The sequence below is a fragment of the Carettochelys insculpta genome, chromosome 1 (assembly GCF_033958435.1).
Source record: "Carettochelys insculpta isolate YL-2023 chromosome 1, ASM3395843v1, whole genome shotgun sequence".
Taxonomy (NCBI): Eukaryota; Metazoa; Chordata; order Testudines; family Carettochelyidae; genus Carettochelys; species Carettochelys insculpta.
Genome location: NC_134137.1, coordinates 310,944,342 through 310,967,881, shown reverse-complemented (window position 1 = coordinate 310,967,881; position 23,540 = coordinate 310,944,342). Strand labels below are relative to the sequence as shown.

General features: G+C 42.9%; 1 protein-coding gene across 1 annotated transcript in view; it reads right to left on the bottom strand.

The window, feature by feature from the left end:
- PTPRR (protein tyrosine phosphatase receptor type R) overlaps positions 1-23,540 on the bottom strand; it is a 212,546-nt gene that overhangs the window by 2,757 nt on the left and 186,249 nt on the right. Inside the window, exons 9-13 of the mRNA XM_074984038.1 lie at positions 20,130-20,209; positions 17,300-17,437; positions 8,438-8,548; positions 6,981-7,138; positions 2,531-2,644 (exon numbers count right to left, since the gene is read on the bottom strand). Of these exons, the coding sequence (XP_074840139.1) occupies positions 2,531-2,644; positions 6,981-7,138; positions 8,438-8,548; positions 17,300-17,437; positions 20,130-20,209 (601 nt within the window). The remainder of the gene's footprint in view (positions 1-2,530; positions 2,645-6,980; positions 7,139-8,437; positions 8,549-17,299; positions 17,438-20,129; positions 20,210-23,540) is intronic.

Here is a 23,540-nt window from a genome sequence, read left to right as displayed (position 1 = left end):
GCTGACACTAAATGCAGCCGCCCATCTGCTTAGCAACAGAGACTGCCATAAGCACATCACCCCAGGTCATCTGCCTGTGCATTGGCTCCTCAGTGAATATGGAGCACATGTCAAGGTCTATTGGCTGACATTCTAAGCCCTCCATGGGAGTGACACTAGCTACTTATGTGATCACCGGTTGCTTAATGACCAGGAGCTCCTGCAACAGTTGTGTTCCACTGGAATCATGAAGCTGCTTTCCAAAGGGGGGAGCCTTGAAAGGGGAAGACAGAATTTTCACAAGCGCTGACCCTAGACAGTGGAACTCCCTCCCACAAATGCTAAGGACGACTCTGTGCCTCACATACACCACACACTGGCACAGCTCAACTCATCGAGCCACGTGCACCCTCCGCAAGTTTGTGGATGACACAAGACTAGGGGGAGAGGTAGATACGTTGGAGGGTAGAGAGAGAATCCAGAGGGACCTGGATAAATTGGAGGACTGGGACAAAAGAAATCTGATGTGGTTCAATAAGGAGAAGTGTAGAGTCCTGCACCTGGGGCAGAAGAATCCCAAGCATTGTTACAGGCTGGGGACCGACTGGCTCAGCAGCAGTACGATGGAAAGGGACCTAGGGGTTACGGTGGATGAAAGGCTGGATATGAGTAAACAGTGTGCCCTTGTAGCCAAGAAGGCCAACAGCATACTGAGGTGCATTAGGAGGAGCATTTCGAGCAGATCTAGAGAAGTAGATATTCCTCTTTATTAGGCACTGGTGAAGCCACATGTGGAATATTGTGTCCAGTTTTGGGCCCCCCAGTATAAAAAGGATGTGGATTTGCTGGAGCAGGTTCACCGAAGGGCAACAAAAATGATTAAAGGTCTGGAGAACAAGACCTATGAGGAGAGGCTGAGGGATTTGGGCTTGTTTAGTTTACAGAAGAGAAGACTTAGAGGTGATTTAATAGCAGTCTTCAAATTCCTGAAGGGGAGCTCTAAAAAGGAGGGTGAGAAACCGTTCTCAGTGGTGTTGGATGGCAGAACAAGGAGTAATGGTCTGAAGTTGAAGAGGGAGAGGTGTAGGTTAGATATTAGGAAAAACTGCTTCACCAGGTGGGTGGTGAAGTATTGGAATGCGTTGCCTAGAGAGGTGGTGGATTCTCCATCCCTTGAGGTTTTTAAGTCCCGGCTGGACAAGGTCCTGGCTGGGATGACTTAGTGGAAGTTGATTCTGCTTGAAGCAGGGGGCTGGACTAGATGACCTCCTGAGGTCCCTTCCAGCCCTGTGATTCTGTGATTCTGTGTCCTATGGACTGCAATAGAAGAAAGAGAGATTGCTATTGGTTCTTCTTGATTTGGGAGACACTGAGATACTACCATGATACTACAGTTTTGTATAATTATCTAGCTCAAAAGACTCATTTTTCCGTGTGGATTATTTGCAGACAAAGAGAAAAATTCCCAGCTTTAGTGATTACTGATAAACTATCCCTAGTTTCCTTCATCAAATACCTCTTAGTCTGCAGATAATTCATAAACAATCCAATGGAAATAACTGCTACTTCTGCCTTCTCTCTGTTGGGGGTTCTATGCATATTATGTGGAATTGTTCCAGTTCTTTGACTGGATGACTTGAGAAACTCACCCAAGAGCTCAGAATCTTTCAAATTAAATATCTGTGTATACAAATATAAAAATCACAATTCATTGTTTTAAATTCCAAATGTGCAGAAGTATTGGTGAGGCTATGTCTGTACTAGACATAGAAGTTGACAGCGGATAATGCAATTTTAGCTTTATCAATTGCATTGCTAAAATTGACTTATCAGCAGTCAACTTCAATGACTGTCTATATGGAAGAAGGTAGATGGGGGTGTTTCTCCTGTCAACTTTCTTTAATTCTTGCTGCTTGTGAGGAGTTCTGTGGTCAACTTTGACCCTGGAAAGTTCCATTTTGTGCATGTGCAAAACAAACCCCCAGAAGATCAACCCTGAGCAGGTTGATCTTCTGTGGTAGTATAAACCTAGCCTGAGTTCTGCATTTACATTTATTTTTAGAGATGTTGGGTTTTTTTTTTTGGCCAATATTCTTGTAAATAAAGCTTGTTTCAAAGGAATATTTGCCAACTGGGGATACCAATAGTGCTGAAGTGAGTCTGTTTAAATATGCAAATGGAATATCATGGAAAAAATATTTTGCTGTATCCCAGGGCTATACACACAGGGTTAAGTCCCTGTTTGCTGCAAGGCCCCTCCCCCTGTGCCTCCTAAATTCTGGCCCTGCCTTCTCCTCTCTCACTATCTCCCCAACTCACTTCAATTCACCTTTAAGAATGGTGAATCCTTGGAAGTCCTGACATTTGCCTGTTTTTACCCAACTGTGACCTTTTTCCAGACAGAGTGAGGATGCAGGGCACACCCTACAAGAAAGGAGAGTATTTCTGTTCTGAGAGGTTAACAGAAAAATCATATTGGACTGCAGCAGACCAGGACTGAAAATGCCGCATTGTGTTCTTTTGTCTGACTTACAGTTCCACTGCAACTCACCTATCAACTCGCAGCTGGCAGACAATGCTTAGTGCATCTACAACTCCTTCTTCCTTCAACTGGTGACAACCAATGGTAGTAGCAATAAAACATCCGGTTCTTCCTATACCAGCACTGCAAGTAAAATTAAAGCAAAGGTGGATAGAGCTGACAGATACCAACCTGCATCTTTCACAGAAGTTGTTCTGACATCAGGTATATGGATGCAGAAGAGAGACACATTAGTGGTTAGGTGTATGGCTAACTCACCTTTTCTGCTAGAAAATGAATGCTTGTGGAGCGGCAGCAGGTAAATAGTTGTGGGTTAGTTTGTGAAGCCCATGTGTTTTCACTCTGCACAAAACCTTTACCACTCTAATGGACCTGAGGAATCCAAGTATTCCTTGTTACAAGTCAAGGGGAGATGTGGAGTGACCAGAGGACCAATCTGCCTCCAAAAAGGTAGCAGAGGCAGGGGATCTGTATTCCAAGTTCCAATTTCCATGGACTCGCTCACTTGGAGAAGTTCTGTCATAGTCCTCTCACTCTAGCCATGGCTGCATATGTAAGACCAGTAATCATGTTGCCACTATTGGCTTCCTGTAGTGCGCTACAACTCTGCAGCAGAGAGAGGGACTCAGTGCTGCAAGTCTCACAGTTCTGCTCCTTGTTTGAAGTCTGGGGAAAATGTCGAGGGGGACGGATATCATGAGGCACTAAGTAGCTCAGTGACTGCCTTCCTCACTTTATCCTTCTGCTCAATGGGTATAAAACAGCTATGCGCCTCAAAGGGATGCTGTAAGGCTTACTTCAATTGTCTGTGAAGAGCTTGGGATATCTTGAATGAAAGATTGAAGTATGAATGTTTTTAGGATTATTCTTATGCCATATGGAAGAACCCCAGTCTCAGAATCTTGGCTATGGAATTAAAGATGGGAATGTATTTGAGACTCAGGAATTACCAATATTAAACATATAAAGATGTTGTGCCAAAAAGTGAGGGGATAGTGAGAGGCAAAACTGGCAGTCAGCAAAAATGTTACTCACCTCTTGTAACTGGTCTTCGAGAGGTGTTGCTCATGTGCATTCCGATAGGTGTGTGCACGCCACATGCACAATCATCAGAGACTTTTTCCCCCTAGCAGTAACTGTTGGGCTGGCTGTGGAGCCCCCTGGAGTGATGCTGGTATACCAGTGCATATGTACAACAGCTGTCCCACCACCTGCTCAACTCCTTCTAGCCATAATTTGGACAGAGGGGAGGTGGGTGGGATTCAGAATGGACCTGAGCAACACCTCTCAAAGAACAACAGTTACAAGAGGTAAGTAACCGTTTCTCTTCTTTGAGTGATTGCTCATGTCCATTCCAACAGGTGACTTAGTAGCAGTAATCCTGGCAGAAGGCCCAGAATTCAAGAGGTTGCCATCTGCAGGACTGTTCTTCCAACGGCTTCATTGTCTCTGGCCTGGTGCATGATAACGCAGTGATCCACAAAGGTGTGAATCAATGTCCACCTTGCTGCCCTGCAAATGCCCTGCACCAGAACCTGCTGAAGTGTCTGCCATCAAACCCAGACTCTGGTTCAGGAATAAGCAGAGTCTCTTGACGCTTGTGGAACACCTGACATGCAAGTCTCATGGCCCTGAGCGCTTTCACATTGATGTGATGCTCCAGGTCTTGCTCAGACCACAGCTCCTGAGTTTGCAAGTTGCCTAGATAGGCCCCTCAACTGAGTGCTGAGGCACCCTTCACTAGGGTCATTGTCCATTGGGGCTTGGTGTAGGGTACCCCACAAAACAGGCTGCCCTGCATCCACCACAAGAGGGAGTGGAGGGTTTCTGGTGGTACAGTCGCAACTATGTGAGGGGGAGGGCTGGCTGTTGTATATATGTGTCGGCATACTGGTGCCACTCCAGGGGGCTCCACAGCCAGCCTGACAGGTACTAGCAGGGAGGAAAAAGTCTCTGATGATCATGCACACGGTCTGTACACACCTATCGGAACAGACATGAGCAATCACTTGAAGAAGAGAGATTGATTTCCTGGGGTGAGTTTGAAATCCATGGTTGACAACCTGTATCCTTGAATGCCAATACCACCTGGAGAAATGTGTCCAAAGTGGAGACAGAGATATTTTACACACAGGGAAAGGCAGAGGAACGAGCATAAACTAGCAAGTTACACCACCCACAGTCTCTTCTTCAAAATATTGAGAAATTCTTTAAAAACAAGGTGCATAAATTATAGCTACCAATAGGCCAGCATTTTCACAGCAGATCACACTACATCTAAGATCTTGGCTGTATCACAGGAGTCATATCTTCCTACGGATTAACTGTTCTTGGATATGTTCTCCAGGTCCTTTCTCCCCAGCATCCAACAAATGTAAATCGTATCTTTTCTATCTGGCTTTACTGCAAACCATGAAAGCTAAATCTGCCTCTTGCAGACTTGAAGGTCAGAAGGGACCATCATAATCACAACCCACCTGTGCACATCTAGCTGCAGAATCTCACTCACCCCAACCTGTGAGAGATCCCTAACCTTTGGCTCAGTTACTGACTCTCAAATCTTGACTTACAGACTTCAAGACAATCTGTTATTTTCTTGCCCTATATTTCTCTTACTTCCTTGCCCTCTACACCTTGCACAATATGTTAGGGCAATTTTATGACCTACTTAAATAGGTATTGTAGAGAAAACTATCCCCAACACCTCTATGGCAGTGTATCATTGTGTTCTGAATTGCTGTATTGTCTATTTGTTTTGGCTCATTCATTGAGACTAATATCACAGAGTAGTGTTTATTTCAAGGCTTACGCTCTCAGAGACTATTTTCCCAGCCTTTATGTGGGACTCTGGGTTTCAGATGTAAGGCAGGAATTTCAGGGTCTCCATTCCCCCTGACCTAACCCCAGGCAGGGGGCATACCTGGGTTGGAGTTGTACTGGAGGTTCACCCCCTGTGGGGTGCACTGGGGCTCAGGGATTCTGCAGTGCCTGGAAAGAGCATGAATGCAACATTTTTTGGTATCCAAAATGCCAGCATCAAATTCACCAGTGTGGGTAGAGATGGTTTTTGTTGCCTAAGCATTTCCCAAACATTATATATTGATTTGTTGTATCTTCTGGGGGCAGAGGATAACTTTTGTGTAATTTTTGTATTGCACATTATAGACCATATTCTCAGTTGGCATAAATCACCATGGTTTGATTGTCTCAGATGGACAGTCCTGTTAGTGTGTAGCTACAAAAATAACAAGAAGTCGTGTGGAACCTTAAAGACTAACAGATTTATTTGGGCATAAACTTTCATCGGTAAAACCCACTTCCGACTCATACATGCATCTGGTGAAGTAGGTTCTACCCACAAAAGCTTAAGCCAAATAAATATGTGAATCTTTAAGGTGCCATGGGATGCCTATTCAGTACAAAGAAAAAAAATGGCTACATTTCTTAAAAAAATACCAGTGCAAAAGAATAGTTCAACCAGAATTTAGTCAAAGCATTGTGGAATTTCTCTTAGCCACTTCCAGAATGAACCTGTTTGAACAGGAAAGGAGTCTTGTGATCTGAGGGCCATTTCTGCAACCTGGGCTACGTCTACATGTGCACGCTACATCGAAATAGGCTATTTTGATGAATAACGTCTACATGTCCTCCAGGGCTGGCAACATCGACATTCAACTTCGACGTTGGGCAGCACCACATCGAAATAGGCGCTGCAAGGGAACGTCTACATGCCAAAGTAGCACACATCGAAATAAGGGTACCAGGAACAGCTGCAGACAGGGTCACAGGGTGGACTCAACAGCAAGCCGCTCCCTTAAAGGGCCCCTCCCAGACACAGTTGCACTAAACAACACAAGATCCACAGAGCCGACAACTGGTTGCAGACCCTGTGCATGCAGCATGGATCCCCAGCTGCCGCAGCAGCAGCCAGAAGCCCTGGGCTAAGGGCTGCTGCACACGGTGACCATAGAGCCCCGCAGGGGCTGGAGAGAGAGCGTCTCTGAACTCCTCAGCTGATGGCCGCCATGGCAGACCCCACTATTTCGATGTTGCGGGACGTGGATTGTCTACACGTGCCCTACTTCGACGTTCAACTTTGAAGTAGGGCGCTATTCCCATCCCCTCATGGGGTTAGCAACTTCGATGTCTCGCCACCTAACGTCGATTTCAACTTCGAAATAGCGCCCAACATGTGTAGCCATGACGGGCGCTATTTCGAAGTTGGTGCCGCTACTTCGAAGTAGCGTGCACGTGTAGACATGGCCCTGGGGTGCTATAGTATGGGTGCTGAAGGTGGAAACCAAAATTATGGTTGTTTTTTAGTTCTTCAACCCAGGAAGTGCAGCAGCACTCCCCACACCTCTAATTCTAGCACCTATGCCTGTAGCTGTACTATATATAAGAATACTAAGGCATTCAGTTCTGCAGTAATTCTTTTAAGAAAACTATAGTGGATTACCTGCAGTGCACAGTTACAGGTCCTCTGCCAGCTGATGCCATCCTGTCCTCTTCCACATCCAGCATAAGCTGCAAAAGAGGCTGAGCGCTGTCTGGGGTTTTGTGGTCCGGCCAGGATGTGTACCAATAGTGTTTCACATTTTGGGTCTGATTCACTTGCTGGAAAAAATGAAAATATATCACTTACCCACTGGTGAAGAACAATTCTGCAAGTAATCTAATTTGTCTCAATAGGATAAATTTTGGACAGATGCATGTATGAAGGTGGCATTTTGTCCATTTACATACATAATCAAATAAAATACCAGTGATTATTTGGGGAATCCGACAGCTGATAAACTGCATATTTGGATATGGCAAAATAAACTATGAAGGTCTAGATTCTTTTTGATTCTATTTATACCACATGTCTGGGGACCCCAGGGATTCTCATTATCAGCTGGGGCTTTCCAGAGTGTATTGCTCTGGGGCCAGACCTTCTCTCTGCCATCTGCACTGGGGGATGTAAACAGAGGGATAAGATAGGAGGAGGAGGAGGAGTACAGAAATGGAAGTGGAATAAGGCCAGAGAACCTGGCCTTTAAATTTTAAAATGGCCTTGTTAATTTGTTCACTATCTGCTACAAGTCCTTATCATAAGCACTGAAGCAGATCTACATTAGAGCTACAATATCCTAGCTCTGGGGATCTCAAACTTCATTGCATCACAACCCCCTTCTCACAACACAAATTACACCATCGCCCCACAGGGTGGCCCAAGCCCGCCTGAGATCCACCACTTCAGGATGTGGAGGAAAAGCCAAACCCTGAACTCCACTGCCCCGGGCACGAGTGTGATAGGGGTGCAAAGCTGAAGCCCTTGGGCTTTGGTTTTGGTTGTGGGCACTGGCACTTGGGCTTTGGCCCCAGTACGTAGAAAGATTAATCCAACGCTGGCAACACCATTAAATCAGGGTCGCCACCCATTTTGGGGTCCTGATAAATGATTTGAGAATCACTGTCCAAGGTGTATTAACACAGGAACTACTCTATTCGATTAGACTAGTTAACTGTCCTGTCCAGCATTCTGTTTGTAAGAGCAGAGACTTCTAGGTGCTTCAGAAGTTGATGAAGGAAACTTATTGTGGACAATTATAGAACAATTCACTTCTTGCTCAAGTTTCTTCTTAATTCCAGATGGGTACTGTTTGACTTATGCTCCTAAGCATCAAGTTTATACCACTTATATATATATCTTCTCTAATGAATTATGAGTGTTTTCATCATTCATCTAAATATCTAATCCTTTTCTGAATCCTCTTAAATTCTGGGGCCCCAACTCTCAGTTAAGCTGACTACCGTCTACCAAGTGCCTAGTTTTTTCTACATGTATTTCCTTTCAATTTCATCCAACATTCAATAGTGAAGTACGTATGGATAGCGGAAAGCCATTTCCCCGTAGCAGCCACAGATCATTACCTTTAATGTAAGGTTGCGTACAGTGTAGTTCTCACACTCTTGCACACTGTTAACGAGGACTTCAACTTTTCCATATATCCCTCTCTTTTCTGGCCAATAGAGCACACATTTCTGGAAAGGAAATATTGAAGTGAATCCATATCCTAATCACCTGATCCCTTGGGAAGCTTTCCCTGCTTGCACCTTCAGCTGAGTCCCCACCTCTGCTGGATGAGGCTCTGCTCTCGCATGCTGCTTTCCATCCCCCTGCCTGTCCCATGGCCTTTACTAGGGTGGGGGCTGAGAACTTGGCCACTCTTCTTGCCATGGCCCTGGGGTGAGGGTGGGAGAAAGAGCTCGATCAGGGCCATGTGGTGTGGAGGAGCTTGGCCCAACTAGGGATGAACTGTCTGGGCTGGCTTGGATTATCACAGAGCTCCAGGCCCCCACTGGAGCTTCTTCCCTGTTCTGCCCGTTTTGCTTGTGGCCTTGTCCATTCTACCCCTTCACCCATGGCCCCATCTCCTTCCACACATGGCTCAGGGCCTGCCCAGTCTGTCCCCAACTCCAAATTTTTACCACAGATGTCTTGCCCCTTGCTCTCTCCTCCTTCCCCCGAAAAAGATCTGTGCCCCTGTTGTGACTCCAGAGCTGTGATGAGGTGTGATAGCTCCTCTAGCCAGGGGTCTGTGGCAGGGAGAGATTTTTCAGGGGGGGCCCACATCTGCCACGGCCCTCCTCCCTACCTCCTAGGGGTATGATATTTGGGGAGGCGTAGTCTTCCTGGTTTACATTATATGCCACCTTTGGCTTGATGATAGTGATGTGAGATTCTTATTGGAACAGTATCTGTCTGGAAAGCACATATTGAAGGAATCAAGGTGTTATTCACATATTGTGAATGTCAGAAACATTCATGAGTAACAGATTGCAGGCATCCTGGTGAGCATTTTAAGGTGTGATTTGTAGAGAGGCATTAGGCCCGAACTGTCTCAAGTTGGGCATCTAAAAACAGAAATATGCAAAATCAGAGGCTACTTTTGAAAACTAGCCTTTAAAAATCTCAAATCATTATTACTGAACACTTTGAATAAACTTTAACAATCTAATAAGTCTGACCAAAGAAAAACATTTTACACAAAAGGTAAATTCAAAATTCAAATTGGAATTTTGCAGGTACATTTCTATAAATGCACAGAGTGGAATCCTGAAACCATTGCTTAGTTTCTTTTCAGGCAAAAGTCTTCGATGGAGCCTTTGCCTGTTTGAGGACTAAAACTGAGTAAAAGACTCAGAAGCTGGCCCACCTCTCCATAAGAATTATATCCCTATTTACTGTCTAGGACCCTCACATGCCAAAGCACCTAAACACACACTTAAACCCATGCTTAAGCACTTTGATAAAGTGTGGTCTTAAGAAAGAAGTGTCTGTACAATTTCTGAGCTGCAATGAAGATAAAATGATTATTCTCTTGTCCAAAATACTTGAGTAAACCTATAAATAGAGGTGATTCTCACTGAGCTTGTAAAATGATGTGCTCTTCTAGCAATGCACTTGCCAAGCATGTATCCAAAGGCAGATGAAGAACTAACAAATCGAACAGTAACTAGCAGTGCTAACAAATCAAACAGTCTTTCAGACGGAATACCATGTTTACCTGCCTCATAGCTACTATTCATTTCAAATAAGATCCTATGAAATTTACAAAAAAATGTTAGTATCGGATACACAGACCTCCTCCTCCCAACCACAGAAAAAATTATCCTACTTCCATAGAAACTGCCATGAGGGACTTTTTCTACTGTCACCAGCAACTCTTGATTCAAAGAGCAATGTGTATTCAGATACCAGCTACTAGATAGCCCTCAATGCATAGCAAAACAAAACCATTGCTTTAATGCCATTCATTACCTTGAAACACAATTTCTAACACATACTGCTAAAGCTGAAGAAAAGCAGTAAACCTCAGTTTAAACATTACAGTGAAATGCAAAACTTGTCCATAAGGCAAGATCTTTGAGCTGAATGGAAACATTCTTGAGCGTAAACGTTCCTCTAAAAAGACTCAGAGGGATAGCCATGTTAGCAAGACATTCTTATTACCTTAATAATGTGAGATTGGTGGTAAGCACAATTTTGTAACTGAACTTGCACTGACCAGTTGGACAGGTTTCATTCAAAGAAGAGTTACCAGTTCCACTGTAAGACTTGCAGAACTACCAGACCTCTTAAACCGTGTCTCGCTGAAGATACCAAGAATGGCACGAAAACACCCAAATAAATTGATAGGAAAAAAGCATTTAAAAGTTCAGCAGCCACACCATGTGACAGATGGGCTTTATCAGCCATGTGATCTGAAAGGCACGCCCCTCCCTGGAAGTCTATTTTTCATTGTTAATGTGGGAAATGAAGTCTAAATATGCGGTTGCACCCAGACTATCGACAATAGTGCAGTCACAACACTGTGCGCTGCTCTCCAAAGACTTCAGAACCTGCACAGGAGTGTTTTTCTTGACTCTTTACCAGCACAGTAATTGACAGCTTGCATTAGAGTGGACAATGCAATCAGACTGCTCATTAAAAAATCCTCAGATAATATCTTATCTACATTTAATATGACACAATAGCTTAATTTTAACAGTTTCCATGTTGGTTTTGAAATTGATCCTTGGCTGTAACGAAAAAGGAAGACTTGAAAACTTAAATGTTTCAGGCACTACCAAAAGTCTGATGCTGGGAAAATGGACATATTTTGGAATATATTACAACAAATGGATGATATAGAAAACAAATGGGGATGGAGACTATCTCCAGACAATTTTGCAGAAACTTCCAGGTGTACAAACATGGAAAAAGGAAATTGTCCAATGCCTACAATTGCATACGGCAAGAAAACTGGACCACAAGTTTTCACAGTGCTCATCTCTATGAGAACAAGTATTTTTAAAACCTGTTCAGAAACCCCCACTGAGCCATTCAGACTACTTCATAATCTTTATTTCTGTACTGAGAAAATGCTTAGGCTGTGTCTACACAGCAGCATTTTGCTGAAATAAGCTATTCCAGAAAATATTTTCCAGAATATATTATTTCAAAATAGTGCATCTACACACCAAAGGAGTATGGAAATAGAGATCAGCTATTTTGGAATAAAGGATCCGGACACAATGGAACCAGTTTTGGATTAGAGCCCTTGGACACACTATAGCTTACCCTGAAATAGCCTCTATTCCCCGTCTACACAGCCCCTATTCTGAAATATCTATTTCAGAATAGGAGCTATTCCTCACAAAATGAGGTTTACCAAATTTGAAACAAGCTGCTGTGTAGATGCTCATGGCTGCTATTCCAAAATAACCTTTTTGTATAGACACACCCTAGTGTATTGAATATGACTGCTGTGTTTGTGTAGGGGGAGAGAAAGGATTTCTCTTGTCCTTAACTGAATTATAAAATCCTGGTGAGCCCATCACTTTTCCTAGTAATATTGTTTCTGCTCCTTGGCATTTGCATTGGAGCTCCTTGGCCCCTTTTAATTCTTCTTTGGCACCAATATATTTAAATGCTATCTAAACATGTGCCTGAGAAAGAGCAAGTTTGTAGTCTTCACATTCATAATTATGGGTGGGATTTTCAAAAGTGTCTAAGAAAAGTACCTCTGACTTTCCATGGACCTGGTGCTCCTAATTCTTTCAGGTACTTCTGAAAATTCCCCCCTATTTTAGGTCCACTCTTGCAGTACCTGTACAGGCAGGGAGATGCTGAGCTTTAAAACTAGCTCTATACCTTTGCTCCTTTCCCCACTTCTCACTCACAGCCTTTATATATATTTCTGATATCAGCAACTTGTTAAAATCATCCTAAATTGTGATAAACACAAAAGGTACAACAAATACATATAGAATAACATGGGCCAAATTATCTGCTGGAATAACTGCACTGAAGTCATTGATGACACGAGAGCAGAAAATTTGCCTCTGTATTGTTAAACCTTATTCTGCCACTGTTCCTCGTGCAAAGTAGTACCTTATGCCACAAGGGCCATGTCTACATAAGAAGCCTCTGTTGACAGAAGTAGTTGTCGGAAGGGATTTCCCGGCAAAACTTCTGTTGACAGATCTCATCCACACATAAAAGCTGATTGAAAGGGCTACAGACAGAGAGCTGTTGACAGAGAGCAGCTAGACTGCCAGGCCCTCTCTCGAGAGAACGGCTGACCAGAAGCTCTGCAAACAGGGCTGTCTGGTGAACTGGAAGCCCTGTTTGTCGACAAAAGGGCCCCAGAGTGTCTATTTGGCTGTTTTGTCGACAGAACGCTGCCAAGAGAGGCGTTATACCTGAACAGGGAGATGTATAACGCTGCTGGCAGATGTGCTGGGTTTTGTCGACAAACTGTTGGCAAAGCGCATTTTGTGTGTAGACATGACACGTTTTTTTTCCGGCAAAAGCCTGGTTTTGCTGGGAAAAGCCAGTTGTGTAGGTGTGACCAAGATGTCCCAGGGAGGTGTGGTCGCATGAGAAAGGCTGACAGAAACTGGCCCTAAGAAAGCATGGATTGGCTGTGCATGGTCTGTAGTGTGTTTGTGTGCGGGAAACTTCCCTGACAGAATAAACAGTTCTTTATCCATCACCCACATACATGCACATTTGCACTGTAATGTGCATAGCATGGATCACCCGCCGAAGGCAATAACAAAGGCTCCTGAAAGCTTCTAAACCCTAGTTTTTACAGCTGAAATGCTTTATGTTCAGCATAATGTTATTCAGCACAGGAGTTTGTATGATTGTAATATAATGTAGTACGACTACCTAGATTACAAACTGTTCGATGTCAGGCTCCATGCCTTTACCTATCCTGAACTGGAATTCTTCAGTTCTCTGACTCTTGTATTGGGCTGTGTATCAATCGCTCTTAGCCAATAGGTTTGACAAACAGTCTACACCCACGTCTATCTTACAATCCCCTGATGGCAACCTAGGCAGTCGCCTCATACTTCAAAACCAAAAGGAAGCTGGATATAATGTACAAATACAACATCTGTTAAGCAGTCAAAATGGATCTTTTGTTCAGCATTGAATTCTACTCTTGGATTAAACTTTCACTCACTATACAGAAAATCTTACTACAGTGAATTTCAGCCATTTCATCTCTCTTAACAGCCACGCATTAAAAGCAAGTGACTCCCTTTGGATGTACATTTATCTTCAGCTCACAAAAGCCTCATGTTCACAATTGTAAATCATTCACACAAGGACATTGTGTTATGAAACTAAAATCACTGAAGTCTTTACTTATGCTAAAAAAATGAATATCACACTTTGACATCTTTGATATTTTTCTTGTGTCCTTCATCCTGGATCTCTTTACCCACTATAGTCTCAATCTTCAAATATATTGAAGTGAAATTACAGCAAATTATGTCAGGTGAGGACTGGCACCTACGTAAAAGATCTGAAACAAAAAAGCAGTAAAGTAGCACTTTAAAGACTAACAAAATAGTTTATTAGGTGAGCTTTCATGGGACAGACCCACTTCTTCAGACCATAGCCATACCAGAACAGACTCAATATTTATTTCTATTTCTCTCTGTTACTAATCAAAGATTTGAGTATTGGAAAGCTCAAAGAAATGGGAGATGCTGCTTTCGAACATGAGTGTGTTTTATAAACAAACCTCCCTGAAAATGAGGGGTATGCTGCATAGAACAAAGGAGCAAAAATTACAGTGCTACTTTGCCAGAGAGCAGCTATTTTGTCTTCTTTGCAGGCAGTAAATATTTTACTAAAAAAAACTTAATAAGTTGTTTTTGTCTGAGTAGTAAGTAAAATCCTGAACAATCCAGACTACAATCATCAGACAGTTCTTAACATTTCTTCCCAGAGTTGTTCATCAGAATGTCAGAACAGTTCATGTAAACATAGATCTTCTCCAAGTAGCCTGGGAACACTAATGATGTCTCACCCTCTTTTATTAGAAGGAAATTGCCACTGTCAGTTCACAACAATGCTGATAAACACTAGTGTGATGGCCTGAGCAAATCAGGTAAACAGAAGGTTTCCTGACTTGTTGGAAACCATTGGACATTTCTTTCAAGTCATTCTTCTCCCACAGTGTTAGAAGTAAGTGTTTAAAAATTCAGTATTTCCTAAGTTAAATATTTGTCATTCTGTTATTGGGGACAGTTTTCCAAAATATTCCAATAATGAAAGTTATGCAGACATTAGTTTGGCTGGCCTACAGTATCAAAATGGGGCCTGGTGTGGAAATCTGACAGATATTTACAGCATAGACCTATATTATGCAGCTTTCCTGTTTCATAAATTATAAACACCGTGGCTGTGGCTATACTAGCTCCCACCTTTTGGAAGGGGCATGGTAATGAGCCACTTCGGCAGATGCTAATGAAACACTGCCATGAATATGCAGCACCTCATTAGCATAATAGCAGCCATGCTCATTTTAAAAGTGCCACTTTCGAAATGCACACCACCCATGTAGACACAGGCCTTTCGAAAGGACCCTCTGGACTTTGAAAGGTCCTTCTTCCCAAAACCAAGTGAGAAGTAGGGGCTTTTGAGGTCTGTGGGTCCTTTCGAAAGGCCCCTGTCTACACAGGTGGTGTGAGTTTAGAAAGCAGCACTTTTGAAATGTGTATGGCTGCCATTACATTAATGAGGCACTGCATATTCCTGACAGTGCCTCATTAGCATATGTCAAAGTGGATCATTCCCATGTCTCTTCCGAAAGGCAGGGGCTAGTGTAGCCATGGCCTGTATGGTAGATTCTAACTCACAGAGAGAAGAGCCAGATGGGGGGGAGAGGTATCGATTCAGACAAGACCATGTAATCAGCCTTTGGAACACCTGTAAGCCCTTAGTCAGGCTATGCCTACAATACAGGGTTTTGTCAACAAAACTGGCATTTTGTTGTCAAAACCAGGGGAGTGTCCAGACTCCCAAGGCATTCTATTGATGATAAATCGACAGAATGCGGCACTTTTGTCAACAGCTGTATCCCACTTCCCACAAGGAATAATGCCTCTGTCCACAGAGATCTGTCAACAGAATGCTGGTCTGGATGTTCTGGGGGGCCCTTTGTCGACAGACAGGGCTTTTGGGATCCCGGCAGCCTTGTCTGCTGTGCTTCCATTTGGCGGTTTTGCCGATAGAGTGGCTAGGCAGTCCAGCTGCTCTCAGTCAACAGAGTGGATTGCTCTTGCAATCCGCATAGCAGTTTGGCCACAATCTGTCAACAGATGTTTTATTGGAAGATATCTTCTGACAGAAACTTCTGATGACAAATCCTTGTAATCTGGACATAGCCTCAGAAACCAGCCACAATTACAGGCCCTGCACAAAAATTCACTCCATACAAAAGGCCTGTGCGTTAATGATGTTTCATTTAGGCTTTAAAATAGGACTTACATGATACATACACTTTGTGCTGGCCCTCTGCACAGGGATGATACTCACACTCAGTGCCCTGGGTAGTTGATTTGTGCTCTCGTTCCATAATGGAAAATCAGGTATCAACTTGTACAAGTATAAGATAAAGCCAATCAACAAGTCTGACTAGGCCTTAGTGACTAATAAGGAATTGTCACATATTCTTAGCGGTAGTGTAAGGAACTATTTGGCTACGTCTACACGTGCATGCTACATCGAAATAGCTTATTTCGATGTAGCGACATCGAAATAGTCTATTTTGATGAATAACGTCTACACGTCCTCCAGGGCTGGCAACGTCGATGTTCAACTTCTACATTGGGCAGCACGACATCGAAATAGGCGCTGCGAGGGAACGTCTACACGCCAAAGTAGCACACATCGAAATAAGGGTACCAGGAACAGCTGCAGACAGGGTCACAGGGCGGACTCAACAGCAAGCCGCTCCCTTAAAGGGCCCCTCCCAGACACAGTTGCACTAAACAACACAAGATACACAGAGCCGACAACTGGTTGCAGACCCTGTGCATGCAGCATGGATCCCCAGCTGCCGCAGCAGCAGCCAGAAGCCCTGGGCTAAGGGCTGCTGCACACGGTGACCATAGAGCCCCGCAGGAGCTGGAGAGAGAGCGTCTCTCAACCCCTCAGCTGATGGCTGCCATGGTGGACCCCGCCATTTCAATGTTGCGGGACGTGGATCGTCTACACGTGCCCTACTTCGACGTTCAACTTCGAAGTAGGGCGCTATTCCCATCCCCTCATGGGGTTAGCAACTTCGACGTCTCGCCGCCTAATGTCGATTTCAACTTTGAAATAGCGCCCAACACGTGTAGCCGTGACGGGCGCTATTTTGAAGTTGGTGCCGCTACTTCGAAGTAGCGTGCACGTGTAGACGCGGCCTTTATTTCCATACTGGCTAGAAATGTCCCCACTATTGACTATGTGCTCCAAAAATATATTTCTGTGTATGAACAAGGATGTTTTATAAATCTTGGATGGATTCTGTAAGAGTTGCCTTTGTTTGCTCCAAGCTGCAGGTCTGGAACAGAGAGGTGGAGTGTTCCCTGGACATTACAGAAGCCAAAAGAAGAAAATATTCTCTACATTACAGGCAATAAACCACAATTTACAAATGCTACCTAAAAATATCTGGATTGTTTCTCACAACTTTTTTCCTCCCAGCTGCCGTGAATATAATGGGATATGCACTATGCAGCTTTTGAGATTGCTATATGATGGCATGTCTAGTTATCAATCTTAGATTTTTTTTCCATAGCAACTCTCACCATAACATTTAAGAGCTAATTATATGCCGGTATCATACCTACTATGTGGCTCTTTCTATGAAGGACATGATATAATATGAGATGTATATCTAGTCTCATCTTAGTGCAACAACTGAAGTAACTTCTTGGTTTAGCCAGTTGATCTCATACCTCATTTTTTTCTTTCAGCTTTGTGATCATAACAATGACAGGGCTGTCTTCCTGCCAAACCATCTGCCAGAAATCATTCACGGTATTAATCATGGGACCTTGAGTTGCAATGAAAGACTTCTCCTTGCCACCGTAACCCTGGTTTAGAAACAAACACAAAAGTGTTTGATTTAAATTCATGCTATGCACAGAGACCTTATGTGATAGTTCCAAAGACAGAAATGAGAAGGTAGACTACATGTCATATTAAAACTGAAAGCCTACATGACTTGGCACAGCTAGCTGAAACTTTTCTGATGGAACAGCTTTCTGCTGGAAAACTCTGATTTGATGTAACCGAACTACTCCACTGCCATCTGTGGATGCTGTTGAAGCTTCTCTGTCTTCCTGGTTTCATGCCAGCACAACCAGCTCCCTTGTCTGTAAATCTGATTGCTTGGCAGGCTGATGGGTTGCTCAATCCATCAGCTGCTTGTTGGGTAGGCAGGTGAGCTTCCTGACTCCTAGGTAGCTGGCTCTCTGCCTTGTGGCTGGGCTGTGTTTTTCTGCTTGGCTCTCTAGGTGGCTGGATCTCTGACTGCCCAACTCACCGACTGCCCAACTCCCAGACTGCTTGGTTACCTTGCTGGACAAGTGGCAAGCTGGCAAGGTAGACAACAGTCCAGTGCCAAAATGGACTGCTCTCTTTCACATGAAATTCCTCAGTAGAAATATTTTGTGTTGATGGAAAATGAAACATTGACACTGCAGAATTTTCCACAAAATGGAAACTATCTTTACTTTCAGCCTGCTCTACCTGTTGATTAGTATTTCTGCCATATTCAATGTATAATTCAATGTATAATAAGAAGCCATAAAAAGCAAATGAGAAACCAGAACCGAAGCATTAAACAAAGTAGTATCATGAAGATTTATGAAGGAAAAAAGATTCTGAATACATGAATCCTTACGGACTCAGAAACTCCAGGTAGAAAATGCCTCTGGGACCTTATATCTGGGACATTCTGCAAATCCTGAGACACACTGAAAATCATAAGTAAGCAAAGAAATGAAGGAGGAAGCAAGGAAATGAATGAGTCATGTCTGCATGCATCTTTATCTTGTGGAAAGGAAAACCTGTGAACTTGTATATTGAACTTGGGCCCAGCATTCAGGCATTTTTTGAGCCTTGTTGGCTAGAGCAGAGACTCAAAAAGGAATGAATTATTAAAGAATAAAATGATTTGCAGAGTCAGCGATTGTCACTCTGTTTCTCTCTCCAGTGAAATGTTTTCCGAAAATGCAGGGACAATGGAGTAGTAATCCACTGACTTACTTATTACACAGAACTACAGGGCAGATCCTCAGCTGATACAAATTATCAGAGCAATGTGGAGTGATATGCCCCAACATCTCTTGTCAAAGACAGGCATCTCAGAATGTTCAATCAACAATGCCAACACGTCTAAGTAGGGCGACCACATTGCTCTATGGTAAATATGGGACACTGGCCTCTAGGGATGGGGGGGCTGCTGTTCCATGTCAGGGATCCTCAGCTATGGGGGCAGCTGCCCCACAGCGAGGCACCAAGGATGGGGGATCCACAGCCTCCCGATGAGGGGGAGTGGAGGATGGTGGCTCTATAACCTCCCAGCAGGGGGGTGCCAGGGAATGAAGAAGCCACCCCATTTCAGAGCTTATGGGCAGTAGGAACTGCCTCTGTGGGGTGCCAGGGAGTGGAGCAGCTACCCAGAGGAGGAGCTCCCTGGCAGCAGTGGCTGCCGCCTCAAGATGCCGGGTGCCAGGGAACAGGAGCCCCACAAAAGATGGGAGAATTAGCCCATTTTCTTTAAAAAGTCTGTGAGACAGCTTAAATAAGGGACTGTCCCAGGAAAAAGAGGACAGATGGTCACCCTATTCTAAGGTGCTTTATAATATACCTTACATTCATGGGAAATTTCATTTACTCACTGTTAACTTTTTTTGAAATCATTGACAATGTTACCCATGTCAGCAATATGAGCTGCCATAGTACTTTATTCCCTGGAGGGAAGTCATATCTCACATGACTCAGTACAGGGCCTAATTTCTTGCACTAATTTAAAAGCAGTATTGATGCTCTTTAAATGGAATCATTCTCATTAACTATGATGATGTCTGTGATGCACAGCTATAACAGCACAGATGTGAAGTGAGGGGGGATGTGTGTGTGTGTGTATTATGTATATATATATATTTATTGCTAGTTTTAAAAAGCAGAAGACTTCCTTTAAGATTACAGCCCTGTCAAATTCTCAGCCACGCAAAATGTTTCATGGACCGTGAAATCTGGTATTTGCCTGTGAAAATCTGGAATTTTGTGTGCTTTTAACCTCTACTAAACAGATTTAATGGGGGAGACCAGTGTTTCTCAAATTGGCGGTCCTGACCCAAAAGGGAGTTGCAGGGGGATCACAAGGTTATTTGAGGAGGGTCATGGTATTGCCACCCTTACTTCTGTGCTGCCTTCAGAGCTGGGCAAGTGGAGAACAGAGGCTGTAACGTTGGCTGTGTACCCAGCTTGGAAGGCAGCACTTCACCAGCAGCAGTGCAGAATTAAGGGAAGAAATACTATACCTATGTTGGTCTTACTTCTGTACTGCTGCTTTCAGAGCTGGGTGGCCAGAAAGTGGAAGCTGCTGACTAAGGGTACGTTTACACTAATTCTGAGAGAGATAAAATAGATGTGATCCTTCTGTCATACAAGGTGCAGTTGACAGAAATAAAAGGCGAGTGGAGCCCTAACAGAATCAACTATTCAGCTGGATTACAATACTATCTCAGGTGCCCACAGACTGTGTTCATTACTTACCCTAATGTAGTTAGCATTTATGTAGGTGCTCAAGGAGTCAGCTGGATTCTTTGGTTTCAAACACACTCTGCTTAGTGGATCTAAGAGGACAGAAAAAATGGGAATTGAAAAGAAAATCACAAAGAAAAGATTTCTGTTGGGAATCACACAAGCAAATCAAGGTGTAGCTGGAACAAAATAATCTGGTGCTATTGGTGTGCTGCATTTTGCATTTTTAGTAAAATTTCTTCTTAGACAGAGGTTGTACAAAAGGTCTATACATCATGTGAGTTCTCTTAACAGTTGCATTCTGATGGCTACGTGAGCCTTAAGACAGGCACAGGTATTGTGTCGATCCTTCTTCACAGGGTGAATTGTCTTTTTGTCTAGAAGGAATATTTACTGTAACTTAACATACAAACATTTCATCTGAATAAGTGTCACGTATAGACAAATTGTAAGAACCTTTTCCTTCAATTACCTATTATTTTAGGGGCAAAATCGATTCTCAGTCTCCTCCATGGCCTCAGAGTGTAATCTGAGCTGGCCTGGGACAGAAGCAATCCTGCAGAGCACAAGGCTGGTGGGATGTTAAATCCCTATGCAGGGCATTATTAATCGTTTGTGCATCATGCAGCTATGCTCATGGGGAAATCTCTTCACCTAAGGGGCTGGAACTGGGGCCAGATGTTTCTCAGTTATTTAGAGTTACTTAGCAGTCATTCCCACAAAGGACACAGATCGGCAGGTGCATGGGAGCCCGTTGTGTAACTCCTCTGCTCATTTTCTTCAAAAATGTAGTCCTTTCAAAGTCAAATGAAAACTGTGTTCACAAACATCTGGGATAAAAAAAACCAAAACAACCCAAAAAACCGCCCCATGAAATCTTCTCTGGCAGGTTGCTTAGACAAAATTAAAGGAGCAGCTGTTTGAAATGACATACCTACTCTGTTGGACGTAGTCCCTGGAGAAATGGTTAGTGGGCGGAACCCAAGTGAGGTGTAAAAAGTTGTAGGTATGTTGAGTTGCAAACCCAGGTGTTAAATGCTATTGAGGAGGGAGGTATATATGTTATTGTATCTATTAGTAAAATGGAGTACTCTCACAGCCTTGCACTTGGGGTTCCATATCTTTGCAGTACTTATTGTCATTTAGAACAAAAGGCACAGTAAGTCAGATCTTGATATGTTCTGTGCTCAATTCCCACTGAAGTCAGTGGGAATAACTAATCACTTGGAGCCATAGCAAGATTTAGGCATACGTTTTATAAAATATACTTCTCAGAATATGACACTGCCTTTATATCCTTCAGGTCTGGCTGGAGTAGAAGCAGGAAGCCTTTCCCATTTCATGTGTTCAGAGAGCTAAATGAACTCTAGGTAGCCTGTGTTTAAAATTTCTGTTTGCCTTCCCAAACCTCTTCACACACAGATTTTTTTCTTTCCCTTAACAACATGAGGACAGGAAACCTCTCATTCCTTTTCAATACAGAGTGATTATTAGCCATTTCCACAAACGCCTTGGGCTATGTAGCCTTGGAAAAACACTCACTTCCTTTAGCTTTCATAATGCCTAAGATCCTGGTGTGGCCTGACCTCTACCTTAAAAATGCTCTTAGTCTTAGAAGAAGGCTCAGTCTCCAGCCTGTTTAATTTTTTCATGCTGAATTTCTCCTAATGTTAATGGAACACTAAATATTTTATTAAGATTCTTTTTATGATTACAATCAATTAAGTGACCATTATTTGAAAACTGTAGTGTTGCTTTCATTAACAATCATTCCCAGAAAGTGACTCCGTGAACAAAATGGACACATGCTATCTATATAACTTTGAAATGAGGAGAGATTGTTTAAGGAGCACTGGGCATTATTACCCTGTTATTCACAAGCTGGAACAGTTAAATTACCCATAAAACAATAAAACAGCATTCCTGTAACACCCTACAGACTAACAATATTATTTATTAGGTGATGAGCTTTTGTGGGACAGACCCACTTTTTCACTTCTGGAGAATCCTGATAATTGATAACTGAGAGGTAGAGGAGTTAAATAGAAAATGAAAAAAAAAAGAACTGACGAATCAGCCAGATGGGCAGAAGGAAGTGTGTGTGGGGGAAAGGGAGGAGAAAAAATCCTCAGCAAGTGTCCATTAAGTTAAATTGGATGGCCATGGTCACTGCGAATATTGAAGGTGGGGAAATTGTCCTTGTAATGCATCAGGTAATTGATATCTTTGTTGAGTCTGAGGTGATAAGTATTTAACTTGAAAATGAATTCCAATTCAGATGTCTCCCTTTGTAATCTGGCGTTAAAATTTCTTTGTTTTAAAATGCATACCATTAAGGCTGTGTCTACACTAACCCAAAACTTCGAAATGGCCATGCTGTTAGGAATAAGGGGATTTCGAAGTTGCCGGTGTCCTTTCAAAAAGGAGCCCCTTCTGGACGAGCCGTGTGGTGGCAAGCCACGGCAATTTCAAAGTGCCGCAGCTGCTGGCATGCTAATGAGGTGCTGAATATGTATTTCAGCATTTCATTAGTATTCAGTATTTCATTGGGCTAGTGTAGATGTAGCCTAACTGTTGAATACTGTGTCCTGCTAAATTGAAATACTCAGGTAACAGTTTATGTGTATTCAGATTCCTAAATTACCCATGTGGTGATCTTTGGGATGAGAATGGTAAAGACTCAGGATCTGGTGTCAGGACAGGGGACATATGGGGTGGTTGTGATGCTAAATTCATTAAAGTTTGTAAAACACTGTGAGGTACAGAATATATGATAAAAATGTTGAGTATTATAATTATTAATGCCTGAAGGTGGAAGTGGCATTTAAACAAAGGACCCCACATTCTACTCTTCACAGAGGCAAAATTACCATTGCCTTTTTTCTTGTTCCCCATAGCACATGGCAAGCTCCTACTCGCTTTGTCTTGAAGAAATAGTTAATATCCTATTTTGTCATGAAGCATGCAAGCTTCAAAGGTCATATCCCACTTTACATATGTCCTGGATTGCATGTTCTGTTTTCCTCCCCTCTTTTTTTATTGTATGCCTTTAGATAATAGGTCCTGTAGGGGTCAGGCTACGTACAACATATTTACATATTACACATGATTATGAATAATAAATCATTCATCAATATTGTCTTCCTTTCTGACTCCCCTTCTCAACAGATGTTCTGAAATGTGCAAAAGGCTGGTTTCATGGTACTACTCTTTAGGAGCCAGTGAAGAGAAATTTGCTTCATGTATTTGCCTAACTCTGTAGACTCAGAAGTCTCACAAAACTTTGGGTAAACAAATCATCTTTTGAGATTCACCTATTCCCAATATTTTGTTAATGGAATTGATAAGTTTTGTGGGCTGCTGAGAATATTTGGCTAATATTTAATGAGGAATTTGAAAATATTACGAGTCATGGATCTTTAT